This window comes from Pan troglodytes, chromosome 8, assembly GCF_028858775.2.
Source record: "Pan troglodytes isolate AG18354 chromosome 8, NHGRI_mPanTro3-v2.0_pri, whole genome shotgun sequence".
NCBI classification, from domain to species: Eukaryota; Metazoa; Chordata; class Mammalia; order Primates; family Hominidae; genus Pan; species Pan troglodytes.
In genome coordinates this window covers 114,742,698-114,757,644 of record NC_072406.2, presented here as the reverse complement: position 1 = coordinate 114,757,644, position 14,947 = coordinate 114,742,698, and the positions used below count along the sequence as shown (strand labels likewise).

At 58.0% G+C, this 14,947-nt stretch overlaps 1 protein-coding gene across 1 annotated transcript; it reads right to left on the bottom strand.

Annotated features, from left to right (window-relative positions):
• Window positions 1–659: 659 nt before the first annotated feature.
• TRIM8 (tripartite motif containing 8) lies at window positions 660–14,593 on the bottom strand. Its single transcript, XM_016919254.4, has 6 exons — window positions 13,814–14,593; window positions 4,230–4,325; window positions 3,666–3,899; window positions 2,843–2,874; window positions 2,595–2,710; window positions 660–2,233 (listed from the first exon to the last, which is right to left on the bottom strand). The coding sequence occupies exons 1-6, from the start codon at window positions 14,381–14,383 to the stop codon at window positions 1,626–1,628; spliced, it is 1,656 nt and encodes a 551-aa protein (XP_016774743.1). The 5' UTR covers window positions 14,384–14,593; the 3' UTR covers window positions 660–1,625.
• Between the last annotated feature and the right edge of the window lie 354 nt (window positions 14,594–14,947).

Sequence of the window (14,947 nt, the reverse complement as noted above, 5' to 3'; positions counted from 1 at the left end):
TCAAACCCCTGAGCTCAAGCAATTTGCCTTGGCCTCCCAAAATGTCAGGATTACAGGCGTGAGCCACAGCAAGGAATCAGCCCTTTTAACAAGCTCCCAAGACATGCTTGAGACTTTGAGAAGCTCTGCCGAAGTGGATGGGGGCAGGATGTCTTTTTCATCTTGCCACCCCACCTCCACCCCTCCCAAGGCCAAAGCCCCAAGACCAAAGGAAGTATGGACCTGAGTGGTCCCCTCTCCCTATGGGGTCCAAGGCCCAGCTAGATTACATTCTGTCTCTATGCCTGCAGCCCTGCACAGTGCCTGGCACGTAGTGTGCACTCAAATATTTGTGGCCTGAAGGAGGTAAACTTTGCAAGACTCATAGAAAGGTGTTCCTCCTTTGTCCTCAGCTAAGAGCACATTGGCAGAACCTCAAAGAGATGCCGGGGCCCAGGTGGCATGGGGCTGGGCCTGGGAGGCCCTGGGCAAATATTTGTCAAATGAACCCAAGGCCAAGAGCAGACGGAGTCAGTGCCCGACGAACTGACATTCACAGGCCTGGAACCAGCTGGACCCAGGGGAGCAAAATCAAGGCAAGGAGGGCAGGGGCCCCTCCCCACACCGATGCCTGAAGATCCCAGGCCTGGGGGGGATAGGGGAACAGGCGAGGCAGGGAGTGGGACTGCGCCATCATGTTTATTAGAAGGTTGGATTTTGGTGTGTGCTCTAGACAGATACAGAATAAATACCTGCGCCTTGAGAACAGGAAGTCCACGATTCATACAAAGTGCTCACTACAGGAAGGTGCTGTGTCAAAATCCAGGCAAGGACCCAACTCCGGGCAGCCCCTCCTCCCTGCTGACCTCAACAAGGGCTGTGCTATTGTTTTTTATTTTATTATTTTATTTCTCTTTATTATTATTAATATTATTATTATTTGCTTTTGCTGTGGTCACTATCATTGGCAAAGTTCCTTTTCCCCTTTCCTGGACATAGGGGTCCTGTCTTTAAAAGATTCCACTCTGAGGCTGAAGGTGCCAAAAGCTGCTTGAGAAGTGGCCTTTGAACTCCGTCTGGGAAGATGGTGAGGAGAAGGAAGCAGGAGAAATCATTCTTGGTTTAAAAAAATTTAAAAAAACAAAAACAAAAGTCGCACAATCTAAAGGTCATTCCTTACTCGATCAGTGATCAAACTGCCCAAAAGGAAAACAAGAGGAGAAACAAGCCCGGGGCCCTGGGCGTTCCTCCCGGGTGGGGTAAGAAGGGTGGGACCCCCAAGCTTTCAGGGAAGCCGAGGTTCCTTCCAGCCACGGGGGTGTGAAGGGGAAGGAGTAGAGGAAAAAAGGAGAAACAGAGAGAGAGCTCAGCGCCTCGACACAGACACTTTCCCATCTCCAGGGCCACCTGCGGTCCTGGCCCAGGCCAGCTCCCACTGTCAAACCTCTGCGTCCAGGAGATTCATAATAAAAAAAAATCAAAAACAAAGCCAAAACCAAAACAAAATCCAAAAGGAAAAGACCTGGGGCAATGGAATGAGGAAGAGGGGAGGCGAGGAAGGTAGAAGGGCAGGTCTCTGGATGCATAACTCCCGAGCCCGGGGGCTGGGGAGGAAGATTCCCCAGCACCCCGCCGCCTGCGTGGCGTTAGCTCGTCACGTAGTGTTTGGTGGACGGCTGCCCATACACCCTGTAGAAATCCTGGTGGCCGGGCTGCTGGGAGGCGTCAAGCCAGTCTCTGACCGCCAGGCTGGGAAGGGACTGGGGGACGGAGGGTGTGGGCGGGAGCGGGTGTGAGTACTCCTGCGAGGGCACTGTCCAGGGAAAGTGGCCGGAGCGGGGGTAGGGCTGGTGGCCGCCATGGTTGGCCACGGAAGAACAGTAACAGTTGTCCACAGAACAGACGAGAATCTTGCGGCCGCCATACTGGGGGAGCATGGGCTGCTGGGCGGCGGAGCCATTGGGATACTGCGATGGGGGGAACACGGGGCTTGAGTGCACTGGTTGGGCGCCGCCCGGCAGGGCCACCAAGTGCTGCGTGGAGCTGCAGGGCCCCAGGGGCTGCCCAGACTGGCCCTCACCGCTGGCTGTGCCCGCCGCCCCGTACTGGCCGCCCACAGGGCCCGACGACGTCTCTAGGAAACTGGCCTCTGGGAAGGCCGTTGAGTGCTTGCGCTTTTCCGCCCCAGAGCTGCTCACGCCGCAAGGGTACAGGGGGACACTCTGCAGGAAGGGCACCGGCGTGCTGAAGGGGCCTGTGGAGAGTTGGGGCAAAAGTCGCCAAAGCTCCCACCCCAAGCAACCCAGGCCTCCTCTCCCTGGGTTGGACCTGGGGACCATTGACACCTAGAGGCCCAAGAATGTTATATCTCAGATGATGCTTGCTCCTCTGCCACTAGGAGGTACAGAATAGTTATATCCCCACTTTAAGCTGAAGAAATGGAGGCTGGGGAGGTCATGTTGCTTATCCACTGTCCCACAGCTACAAGTGGCAAAGCCTGGATATGAGGACAGGTCTCCCAGACTGGGCCACACTGCCTCTTGGAGGGAAGGCTGTGGCGCTGAACCCCTCCCCAAAGGTCCCTGTCTCCCTTCGGCGGAACACCCCACCCTCACCTTCTAGCATTTTCCGCAGCTGCTTCTCCTTCTTGGCCACCTCGTTCAGGAAGAGCTTGGAGTTCAGGTGGCCGATCTTAGGGGGGGAAAGGCTGCTGCTCGTGCAGGTCTGGGTCCTGGGGGCAGTGGACGGGGCATCTGCTGTGAGGAGGCATCACCGGTGAGCCCGCCCTACCTCCCTGCCATGGGCCTGGCCCCCCTGCCCTCCCCAGGATGTGCCCCCGGGAGGGCTAGGGCCCTCAGCTTACCTGTCCATCAGGATTTTCACAGACTTGGTGTTCTGTTGGGGAGAGAAAAGAGTCAAGTCAGTGGAAAAGGCAGTCCAGGGAGAGCCCGGGGAGAGGGGAAGACAAAAGCTGCCCCCCCTGAGCCTCCCCCAGGCTGGGTGGATCCTCTCATTCTGGACAGAAAGTGGCAGGGGTGGGGGTGGCCATTTGCGGAAGAAGAGCTAACATTTACTGAGCTCTTGCCACGTGACCCAGGCATTGTAAGTGCTTTCTGTGCATCCATAACTTCATCCATACCCGAGGAGAAGGGCTCTGCAGGCCCACACTGTTTTAGCTCAAGTCTTTGGGGCCAGATGTGTTTTGGAATTTGGAATTTTTTGGATTTTAGACGGAGAATACAGTGCCTGTATCATATATTACATTATCATCCCCAGCAAGACACAACAATCTAATACATCAACATTTCTGCAGCAAAATGTTTGAATTTTCATACTAAGCAAGATAAAGACCATAAATTGCCTAACATCAGTTTAGGTCAATTTTTGCTGTTAAATTAGATGCCAAAATTTGTTAGTTTCCAGAGATGTTTATAAATGTGGAATTGTGGATAAAGAATAGTAGACCTGTATCATCAACACCACTTCGTAGGTGAGGGAACAAGGCCCGGGATGTACCTATGACTTGCCCAAGGTCACAGTGCTAGAAAGAGCAGGCAGGTGGATTTGAACCCATGCATGCTGGCTCCAAAGGTAAGGGCATGTGAGCTACAGGTGCAGGAAACTGCAGATCCCAATTTGGAAATGGCCCTCTGGGTGCCACCAGCCTGGTCCTGAGCCCAGCCCACCTTCATGAAGCTGACATCCTCCGTCTTATCAAAGAGCAGCTGCAGGGAGCCCAGCAGCTTCTTGGCCTCCTGCATGCGCTCCCCGAGGTGCAGCGCCTGCGCTGCGTTCTCGCTGCAGAACTTGGCCTGGGCCTTGTCTAGGACCTCCACTGTCTGCCGCAGGTCCTCGTCCAGCAGCTGGTGCAGCTTCTCGTACTGCAGCCGAACTTCCTCCTTCAGTTGGTTCACTTTCTCCTGCGAGTACAGAGGGCAGGAGTGGGCAGGCAGGTAAGCACTGGAAACCTTTGGTTTCCCCCCCTCTTACCCATCTCACATCCTAGAACCCTAAGTCACCAGGCTGCCCCAGGCTCCCAAGGGCAAGGTCTGACCTGCCAGTTCCCCACTGGTAGCACAGGGCTCTGGGCCAGCATCCCCTGGCACCAGTGGGCATCACGGGCAGTTGATTGAATGACTGATGGAGTGGTTCTGGCATAGGGCTACACAATCAATCCTTAGTAAGGAACTCACCCAAAGCCCTGCGCTCAAGCCACCCCCACCCCGCAGCATGGCCTTGGGCTTAGCTACCTCCACCAGGCGCTTGTCTGACTCGAGTTTGTACAGCTGGTCCTCAATGTCCTGCTCTCGCTCCTCCAGCCGGTCCTGCTGCTTCATGAGCATCTTCTGCAGGGACATTTGGGTGGGAGTATCAGAGGGACTGCGGCTCCAACCCTGACCCATGCTTCCCTCTACACAACACATGCATCCTATGGATCCTTTGACCCGATGGCACCAAGCCTCTGCTACCCAGCCCCTTTGGCCCCCCTCCAATCCCAGGGGCCTATTCCCAGCTCTCCCCAGAATAGCTTCCCATGCATATTTATTTATCTTATTATTTTTTTAGATGGATTCTCACTCTGTTGCCCAGGCTGGAGTGCAGTGGTGCGATCTCGGCTCACTGTAACCTCCGCCTCCCCGGTTCAAGTGATTCTCCTGTCTTAGCCTCCCGAGTAGCTGGGATTACAGGCGTGCGCCACAACGCCCAGCTAATTTTTTTGTAGTTTTAGTAGAGACGGGGTTTCACCATGTTGGCCAGGCTGGTCTCAAACTACTGACCTCAAATGATCTGCCCGCCTCGGCCTCCCAAAGTGCGGGGATTATGGGCGTGAGCCACCATGCCCAGCCCCCATGCATATTTAAACCCTGAGCTTTCTGAGGGCAGGGCTACACCAACCTCTGTTCTAAACACTTTTCCTGTACAGATTTATCTAATCATCCCAGTAATGTCATGAGATAAGTACTATCATTATTCTCATTTCACAGAAGAGGAAACTGAGGCCTAGAGAGGTTAAGTAATTTGTCCACAGTCACACAGCTTGTAAATCGCAGAGCTTGGGCACAAACACAGGTGATCTGGCAGCAGGGTCCGTTCTTACCCAGGCTGTGCTGCCTCTCCCTGGGGAGCATCCTCTAAGAGATGAGTACCCTAAGATGCAGGGGGTCAAATTCCCTTCCATAGCCACATGAACCTCTGTCCCAGTCCAAAGATCTCACTTTACCCTCGCCTTACATTAGGGGGCATCAGGCCAGTCACCCCCTCCCTTGTTCTTAAGACTGAGAGCTAGGACTCTGGAGTCCTGGCTAGCTCCCTCAGCCCCCTCAGTGGGACCCAGGCAGAAAGGAGATTTGAGGTCTCCTAAGACCTGAGGCCAGGCTGCTGGAAGGTGCTGGACCAAAGTGCTCTTCTCAGCTCATAATCTCCTGTCCCCACAACCCCTTTCCTGCCAGTCACTCCATCTCTCCTGCCCTCCTCTCACCAGATATGCCTTTTTAGACAGGCTCTCTCCCCTGCTCAAAAACTCTCCGTGACTCCGTCCTATCAACTACTTTAGCATGGCAATGAAGGCTCTTTTACACCCTGACTCTTCCAGCCAGCTGGGCTGGTATCCTGTCCCCAACCCTCCACACATGGAAACTCCCTGTAGCTCTAGGTACATTCTTCTGCAGCCCACAGTGCCTCCTCCCTCCCCTGTCTATCCTTCAAGGCCCAACTGAAGTCCCCACTCCTCTAGGAAACTTTCCATGACCCCTGCTCTGAGCCTGTGCAGGTCCCTCCCTGTCCTGGCTACGGGGTGGGGCTGTCCCATTCTGCCCTCCCTTTCAGGTGTGCTGTCCAATATGGTAGCCACTAGTCATATGTGGCTATTTAAGTCCAAGTTAACAAAAAATAAAAAATAAGGTCAGGTGCTGTGGCTCATGCCTGTAATCCCAGCACTTTGGGAGGCCGAGGCAGGCGGATCACCTGAGGTCGGGAGTTCGAGACCAGCCTAACATGGAGAAACCCCATCTCTACTAAAAATACAAAATTAGCTGGGCAAGGTGGTGCATGCCTGTAATTGCAACTACTCAGGAGGCTGAGGCAGGAAAATCACTTGAACCCGGGAGACGAAGGCTGTAGCGAGCCAAGATCGCGCCATTGCACTCCAGCCTGGGCAACAAGAGCGAAAGTCTGTCTCAAAAAAAAAAAAAAAAAGTTAAAGTATCAGTTCCTCATGCACCAGCCTCATTTCAAGTGCCCAGTACCTACGTATCACTAGTCTCAGATACTAAAGTTACAAAATGTTACCATCATGCAGAAGTTCTATTAGACAGCACTATTCTGGAGTCTTCTAATTGCCTCACAAACCATGGTCTCATCTCCCTACAAGACACGGGGCCTCTTAAGAATGGGGATTTGCTGCTGTCTTTCTCCACCTTCCTTCAGAGGCAGGCCACACAAAGGCCTGGGCGGCCTGAGATGCATAACAAATTCACTCAATAAGCCCATGGGTTCCATACACAAACTAAAATTTGCAAAGCAGCTCTGTGTAACCACAGACATTCACAGTAACTGTCATGCTGCAAGGAGTGGTTCTCTTTCTTCCTCTGTGGGGGCCTCAAAGTAACCCTCCAGTTCAACCCCATGACTCCCATCCCAGCCACTCCCAGCTGGCTCCCCGAAGACAAGCTGCCATCAATCCCTTCCTCACCCCGCCAGCCCATTTTACGTAGGGGCAAACCAAGGCCCACCACAGACTTCAGCCTGACCCTATTTTGTGTTGGAGGCTACTGTGGAAAAAACCAGAACCCTGGGAGCAGGAGGAAGTGTGGGGGTGAGGCTTTCACCTTATAAGCTGGGTGCAGGGGGCCCACACACAACTTAACCTTTCAGTGACCCAGGACAGGACCTCTAAAAGAATCAGGCCTGGGAGACCTTGCCCTGCCCCCAGAAGCACCAAGAGGCACAGGAATCTGCTGCCAGCCCAAGGGTCAGAGCCCGACAGCACACACAGCATAAGTGGGCAGGCGCAGGGGCACCTGGCACAAAGCTGCGCACGCACATGGGAATACCTTGCCACCTGAGCCCCGAGCCCGCCTCAGGTATGCTGGCGGGCACAGCCAGAGGTGCAAAGGCACTTGACCCAACCCCCTCACAGGAAGGCTGGACCTCCTGGAGGCCCCAGACAATGGCAAGAGGCCTGGCACGATGGCGAGGTGGCCAGGACACTCTGGGAACATCAGGCCCGCTGACCTCCCCTGGAACAATTGGCCCTCAAATTCTTGCCTGCTGGTTGCCCCAAGCCCACCCTCAGGAGGACAGGGCCCCCCAGGTGCTCTTCAGAGTCCAGGCTGATCCCTCCATCCAGTGCCCAGGACATCTGAAAGGCCCTGCTGGCCCCACACATCTCACACCACGGGCTTACTGCATGGCTGCTTCTCCACGACCAAACCCACCAGGAGCTGGTTCAGGGAGGACTCAGGTGAGTCCCAGGGGAGGGGTAGGAAAGAGGCAGCTCCAAGGTCCCAGCGCAGCTTCCTTGGGGACAGGAACTGAGCTGTCCACACCCACCCCGCAGGCTGGTGGGTGCCCGTTTGCCCCATCCCTTGCTGATGCCCAGGGAGTGACCCCTCAGGGCACAGCAGAGGGAGGGCCTTCCTGTCCAGTCCTGGGGGGGTGGGGCTCAGCCCCTTCCCTCTTCTTCCGGGCTTTCCTCAGTCTCCCCTGGCAGCACTTCTACCCTGGGAGCCGGCAGGGTCTTCCCAAGCTTCTGTCTGTCCCAGGCACTCTGGGTGGGACACCAGCCCAGGCCACACAGTCCCTAGCAGGTGGGAGGGTTTCATTTCCCCCTCCTGCTGCTGAGGCCACTGGGCTCCTGTCTCTGCTGCAGGGGTTGGAGTGAGAGCAGGAAGAGGAAGGAGGCTGGCCAGGGGGTGCCAGCCAGGGAGGAGTCCGGGGGGCTGCCAGCCAGGGAGGAGTCCGGGGGGCTGCACTGGCCTGGCCTGCTCTCCCTCAGGGCCAACTCCTGCTACAGACAGCGCCTGGGAGAACAGTGGGAGCTGCTGCCACTTCAAGCCTGGGAAACTGGAAGGAAGATGGGAAATACCTGCCTGCCGTCCCCTTCACGACCCCACCCCAGTTCACCGAATGAGCAAATCAGGTTGCCAAGACACTAGAAAATGCTGGAAGACAGGGAGCAGAGGAAGCAAGGCCCAGACCCCCCACCACCAGCAGCCTCCTTTCCATCCCAACCCCCACCTGCCTCCCCAGGGAATGGCTAAGAGCCAAGGCCCCACTTCCCACCTGGGAAAAACCCATAGCTGAGATCCGACCAGATTTCCCAGCTCAGTTCAGAGCAAGTACTCTGCGCAGGCAGGTGGGCTGGAGGCACCTTACACATGCCACCGCCCCATCCCCCCACAGCAGTGCATGGCCTGGACTGCGTACACTGGAGCACGCAGGAGCAGAGCAGAGTGGAACGTGGCCTGGGCTAGAAGCTCTGGAGGCCCCAGGCCACCAGGGAGACTGGGACTAGGTGGGGCCCAGGGAGGACCTTCACACCCCCAGCCCTGCCTGTCGGGCCTCAGGCCTTTGGTGATCTGCCCGGGGCCTGTGAGGACAAAAGCATGAAGAATCAGGAGCCGCCATTCCCACCCTCCACCACCTGGGCCCCCACTCCTCAGCTTTGCCGCTGCTTCCTCTGACTCCCCTCCCGGCCTGGAGCAGCGAACCCTGAGCCCCTACATTCCTGCCCCAGGAAAGCCTCATGTCCCTCTGGAGACTGACTGGCCAGGCCAGCTGCCATTTTTGATGCCAGACTAGACTGGGCAGACGGGTGAGGCTTGGGGACTCTGGGCTGTATAAAAGTTAATAAATAATAATAATAAAACCCTCAAGTCAACCTTGAAGAGAAACAAGGTCAGGAGGAAACAGGGCCCCAGGGACTGGGACAGAGGCAGTCCCTAGGTTTTCAGACAAGACCATGGCTAGCTCCAGAAGCCCCTGTGATGGTGGGAGGGGCAGGGCAGGGAGGGGCAAGAAGAGGGGGCTGGGCAGCCTCTTCCTGCTTAGGTCCCTGTCCGGCCAGCTCCAGCTCTGGCTCCAGCCCCCTTCTCAGAGCCACCCCATCCTAACCCTCCCCTATTCCTCCCCCTGGTCCCTGTCCCCATCTCTCCCTGGGTCTCTGCGCCCATAGCACTCTCCCCTTTCCTCAGAAAAGCTTCTGCCTGCCCTAAACCCCCTTTCCATGCCTCAAGCCACTGCCTTGGGCTATCATGTGAACTGAACCCCAGGCTGGGGAAACCACAAGCTGCAGAGGGAAGGGGCTCCAGGGCAGGCGCCAGGGCAAGGAGAGAGGCAGCACCTCAGATGCGAGCCCGGCAGACCCCAGAGAGGGCTTCCCAGCTGCAGAGTGGAATTAGCTTTTGCCATGCAGAGAGCAGCGCTCTGGGGCAGCAGAACAAAGAGGCGAGAGAGAAAGCCCCCCTTTGTCTGGCTTTGAATGCCAGGCCAGCCGGGAAAGGAAGGATTTCCCAGAGCCAGGGAGGAGGCCAGCCAGGCCAGCCTGCTCGGCCCGGGGCAGGGGCCCAAGCCGGGCTTGCTCCGCCTCGCCAGACTGCACCCAACACAACAGCGCAGGACCCTTTCAGCTCCTACCTCCAATACCCGCCACAGGCTCACCCCAAGGGGAAGCCCATCTTTCCCTCCTTTCCCCAACAACCCCACCACAGGGGGAAGTCCCAGGACCCCTGACAAACTCACAGCCACCAAGCAAGGATCACCTGAGCGGGCACTCACACAGCAGCACAGTAGTGCTGCCAACTGTCAGGAAGGCACACTCAACTTCAACTCGCAGGCACTCAGCAAGCCCGGCAGGCAGACACGGCTGCGCAACTAGGGACTGAAGTCAGGCAGGCTGCGCCTTCTCAGAGACACCCATGTGAGATGCAAAAAGATCAGTCACATCCAAGATACACGACCCAGACGTGCTGGCTACACATGCACGCACACACACACACCTGCAGACAGACACGGATGTGCAGCCACCCAGGGACGCAGGAGGCAGAGTAATAATAGTGTGTGCATGACAGGTGCCTGGCCATGTCAGCAGGATCCTGGGGTAGGGGTGGGCAGCTGGGCCTCTGCCTGAGGCTCCCTTTCACGGGCAACGGAGAAAGCCAAGCCAGGGCCTCCTTCCACGAAGACTCGGGGGTGGCCAAAGAAGGGGCCACATGACCGTCACACCACAAACACATGTGCGTGCACACACACATACCCCTGCAGGAGTATGGTCTGCTGTAGGGAGAGGGAGCAGTGAGGTTTGCACTGCTGGAGTCAGGCTGCAGCCCCAGCCTCAGCACCAGCCCCAGTAGAGCCAGCCCTCACTCTCACTGCGTACTCAGAGACAGATAAATGGAGAGGAAACCCAGGATTCCCTCCAGGGTCTCAGGGTGACCCCTCCAGCCACCGGCAATGCGCACAGGATACCCTCACTCCAAGCAGGGGCAAACCCCACACTGGCCCAAGCAGTGGGATCTCCTCCCCCAGAGAACCTCTTCTTGACTCTGAACCTCTGAAAATGCAAGGAACAGGGTCCTAGCAACATGTCCAGCCTTGCTCTGGGACACCAGGGACGATGCAGAAACACAACCGTAACTGCACAAGACTCAAGCAGATACACCTGCATAGACACATACGCACCACATACCTGCAGGCCCCTCACACATGCAACCAGGCCTGCTCTTGGGTCTTCTTTCCATGTCATGGGGGGTCATGAGATAAGGATGCCCCCCAGCTCCCACCAGTCCTTCAATGCTTAGATGAACCCCTGAACCTGGGGGCTAGGAGGGGTCTGACCACTCAGGACTGCCAGACCTGAGCCCACCTGGATGTCCAAATCTTGGGCCCTTAGCTTCCCCACAGCCTCATGGGAGAGCACATTTAGGATCTAGGCACATCCTAGACAATGGTCTCGGGATCATCCAGTGAGTATCCAGGCCTCAGGGCAATGTGGCCGATACACTGGCTTCCCAATGGAAGATTAGGGCAACAACCTGCTTGGGCCTGATTCTGAGAGTCCCCCTTGTAGTTCCCCAGGATGGATGGAGGACCTGTTTGCCCTCCTGCTGGGTCCCTGCTCTAGGCTATGGCCCATGTGCACCTGTGAATGCTGTAAGTATATGAGGGTGAGGCCACCAGGGAGGGGTTAATCAGAGTTTCCTATTTCTAGCCAGTTGACAGGCATGTCAGCAATCCCCCTGGGAGGGCAGAAGAGGACGCACAAGAAGCAGAGCCTAGATTTTAAGGCAGGTGCCAGGTCTCTGTGCTTCTGCCCCTGTATCCTGGGGAATTCTGTGGCCCTCGCCCACAACACCAGCAAAGGCCCTTTAAGGCAGACTCCCTCCGGGAAGAGAAAAGGGGCCAAGGAAGAGCGCTCCACCCACTCCCCCTGTTTGGCCTACAGAGAGTGCAGAGGGTTCTTCCATTTAGGTTCCTATGGCTCACCCCCTCCTCTCCCTCCTGGGAGGGCAGGCAGGGCCCCTATTCCTCCACATTCAATAAGTCAAACTCATACTTGAGTGACACTGGGCTACTGAAGGGTTTCCAACCCCAGTGGCCTGGGGCACCAGAAAGAATCAGGGGCCTGGGGAGGGGGAACCTGGAGAAGGATGAGGCTCAGGCTGCCACTGCAGGGCACAGCTGCTGAAGGCACAGAATTGCACATCTGGCCCTGATGCAACCCACTACTTCTGAGCCTGCCCACACCAGGCACAAGAAAGCACGCGCACGCGCACACACACACACGCACACACACACCCTGCGGAGTTGCCGACAAAGTTCAGTGCCTGCTTCCATCCAATCCACGAGTCTGGAGATGAGGGGCCTGCTGGGGGGCACCCCAGGGAATACTCTGCATGCACATGCCACCCACCCACCCCTGCCTGTGCCCTGAACTGTAGAGACAGGAGACAGGTGCATTGGAGGGCGAAGCACACAGTCTCAAAGACATTCAAAAACACAGACACCTAAAGCTATCCTCCTACACCAAGTCAGGTATAATGACGTTTTCTCCCCCACCCCAATTAAAGACATCCCTACAACTCAGACCAGCTACAGCAGCACTGTGGGTGCGGGCAGGCATCCGCCCATCGCCCAGGTTGCTGCCCCTCCCCTGTTCCTTTCAGCCACATCTCCTTTCCCCTCCTCTCATTTTCCACTGCCAATCCCAGGACAGAACTGGACAGCCCTCCTTTCTCCTGCCTCTGCACTTTTCCCGGCCTCCTCCCCCAGCCCTTCCATCTTTATTAATAGCAGCAGCTTCCCAATACTGGGGAAAGTGTGGGCTGTGCCTGCCCTGAACAGGGATGGAGGACACAGGGGGTGGAGGACACACTTCCTTTAAGAAACCAGAGGCCTATCCTGGCACACAAACCCAGGGCTAGTCCATCCGATTGGAAACTAATTATACAGCAAATCGTATTTGCTGCCCCCGCCCCAGCCTGTGGTGGCCCTCCTGCCTTTTGTTGGTTGTATGTGTATGTTTTTTAATTGCTAAACAGTGACTCATTCTGACTGGTCCCCCCACACAGGAAACAGCCCCATCTCCAATCATGCCCTGAACAGAGCTTCCTCATAGCCAGCCTCCGCACTGGCCTCCACTAACCTCCAGGGATCCCCACCCAGAGACACTCCCAGTCCCACCAGAGTGCAGCCTAGCCCCCAGATATCACACCCAGGCCCCAGGCCCCAAGGTGGGGCTTCAGAGAGGACTCCTCGGTGTCAGGCCAACCCCTTCATTTTGGTATGACTCAACCCTGAAAGCCAGAGGACTGGGGAGGGACCTAGGAGGAGCCCCCTCCACTGAAGGGGACGGAAGTATTGCCTCAGTCCAGCTCCAAAACCAGGCCCAGAGGCCTGAGGGGGGAGGCGGTTTGACATTGGCCGCGGCCGCAGGGTGTATACAATGGGAGGGGACGCGGTTCCGTAATCACCCAGCCGGCAGCCCAGGGGAGCCAGCTGCCTGAAACCAGATTTCAAGGCGGCTCAACCTTAAACCCACAGGATTCTTTTTCCGTCTTCCACTTCCCCTCCCCAAATGTGGGAGGGCGGCGAGAGGGCTGTGCTAGGCGAAAGGGCCAGGATGATGAAGACAGATACTTGAAGGCTTGTTCATGCGGCCCGTGCGACACACAGGCACACAGGGCAGCGATTCTCACACACGGAGAGCCGGCTCTCGGGAGGAATCCAAATAGCGGAGCCGCTGTCGGGGCCTCGCTGGCTGCCCAGGCGCTGTCCAGAGAGACGGCCGGAGTTCTGCTCTCCCTCTGGAAACTCCCCCCACCCCCCCCGCAATGTGTTTCCAATAGCGCTGAAAACTAACATGGCTGCTTTTGTTTACTTCCTCATTGGTATGCCAGCATCATGGATCATGTCAGCCACAGCAGCGGCACCGGGACACTCATTACATAAACAGCAGCTGGAGAGGCAGGACCGGGGTCACTGCCTCGGTGACTTCCCGTAGGGCCTACAGCAACAAGACTGGGGGAGGGAGCTGCGCACCACAGAAAAGCAACACCCAGACTCTACCCCTGACGGTCCCACACCCCAATCCCATAAAGCACTCAGAAGACGGACCCTGTGCGCACAGGTGCGAGAATGTACCAAGTAGCGACCCGGGGCCCTTCTTCCCAGGACCCTGTCCCCAAACTTTCAGAGAAGAGTTTGGCCAGGGGCCACTGGCCTGATGTCACAAGAGTCAGCCTGTCGGGATGGGTGGTCCCGGGGCGGGAGAGAGGAAGGGACTGTGTGTGTGTGTGTGTGTGTGTGTGCGCGCGCGCGCGCGTAGGGTACTTGCCCGGATTTCATTCCTTCGGATCTCCACGTCGCACACCGAGTGTCCCTGATGCGCGCCGCTGTAGTAGCAGCAGTACTGGCACACGGCCACCTGCTCGGCCTCGCAGTGGTAGAGGCGGTAGGCGTTGTGCTGCGGGCAGCTCCAGGCCCGCACGTCGTCCGCCTCCACCAGGAGGTGCCCGCGGGCGGTGGAGGGCTGCTGCAGGTGCGTCTGCACGTGGGACTGGCAGCAGGGCGCCTCGCAGCGCAGGCAGACCTTCTGCGCGGGCAGCGGGGGGCCGCGGCGGCAGAACACGCAGTGCAGCGCCGCCGGCGGCTTCTCCACGTGCAGGGCATTGAACTTCTCCACGATGTTGGTGAGCTTCAGGTTCTTCTCCAGGCCCGGCTTCTGGTTGTAGGCCTGGTTGCACTCTGGGCAGCGTACGAGGCCGCTGTCCTTGGCCCACGCCTCGCCGATGCAGCCCCGGCAGAAGTTGTGTTTGCACGGCAGCTGCACTGGCTCCACGAAAACGTGCAGGCAGATAGGGCAGATGAGCTCCTCCTCGAAGCAGTTCTTCCAATTCTCCGCCATGGCGGCCGCGGGCAGGGGGCCGGGGCAGGCCTCCCCGACTCCCCAGCCCCGGGGGTCCGTCCGGAGCCGCTGTAGGCCCACCGAGCCCCGAGCTCCGGCCCCAGCCGGCCCCGACGGTCGCTCAGTCAGCAGCGCCTTCCGCGTGCCCGCCCCCCGGAGGAGGGAGCCGCGGTCCTCACGCCGCGCGCGCAGCGGGCTGCGTCTCCTCCTCCTCCCGAGCGCCTAGCGGGAGGCGGCGGACTGCGCCAGGGCCGCGGCCGGGACTCCAGCCTTGGAGGGGAGCGCCGGGGTCCAAATTCCATATAAGAGGCCGCCTCCCCGTCGGCGCGGCTAGGGCAGTGGCGGCCCGCGGCCTGCGCTCGTCCCCGCGGCTGACATTGGGGCGCGCCCCGCGGCAGACGGAGCTTGGGAGCAGCACACTTCTTCCGGCGGCGGCGGCAGCGGCGGCTCCTGCCTGGCTCGTCGGCGCCGCACCTCCCTCGCAGGGGCCGGAGCCCGGGGTCTGCGGGGCCAGGAGGCGAGGGCGGCCGCGCCGAGGGCTGCTAGATCCGGACGGGGCGGGAG

Coding starts and splice junctions, on each gene's coding strand:
- TRIM8 (XM_016919254.4), bottom strand. CDS start 14,383: ATGGCGGAGAATTGGAAGAACTGCTTCGAGGAGGAGCTCATCTGCCCT. Junction 2,875..3,665: donor AGGATGTCAGCTTCATGAAG/GTGGGCTGGGCT, acceptor TCTCCCCAACAG/AACACCAAGTCTGTGAAAAT. Junction 2,711..2,842: donor GTGAAAATCCTGATGGACAG/GTAAGCTGAGGG, acceptor CACTGCCCCCAG/GACCCAGACCTGCACGAGCA.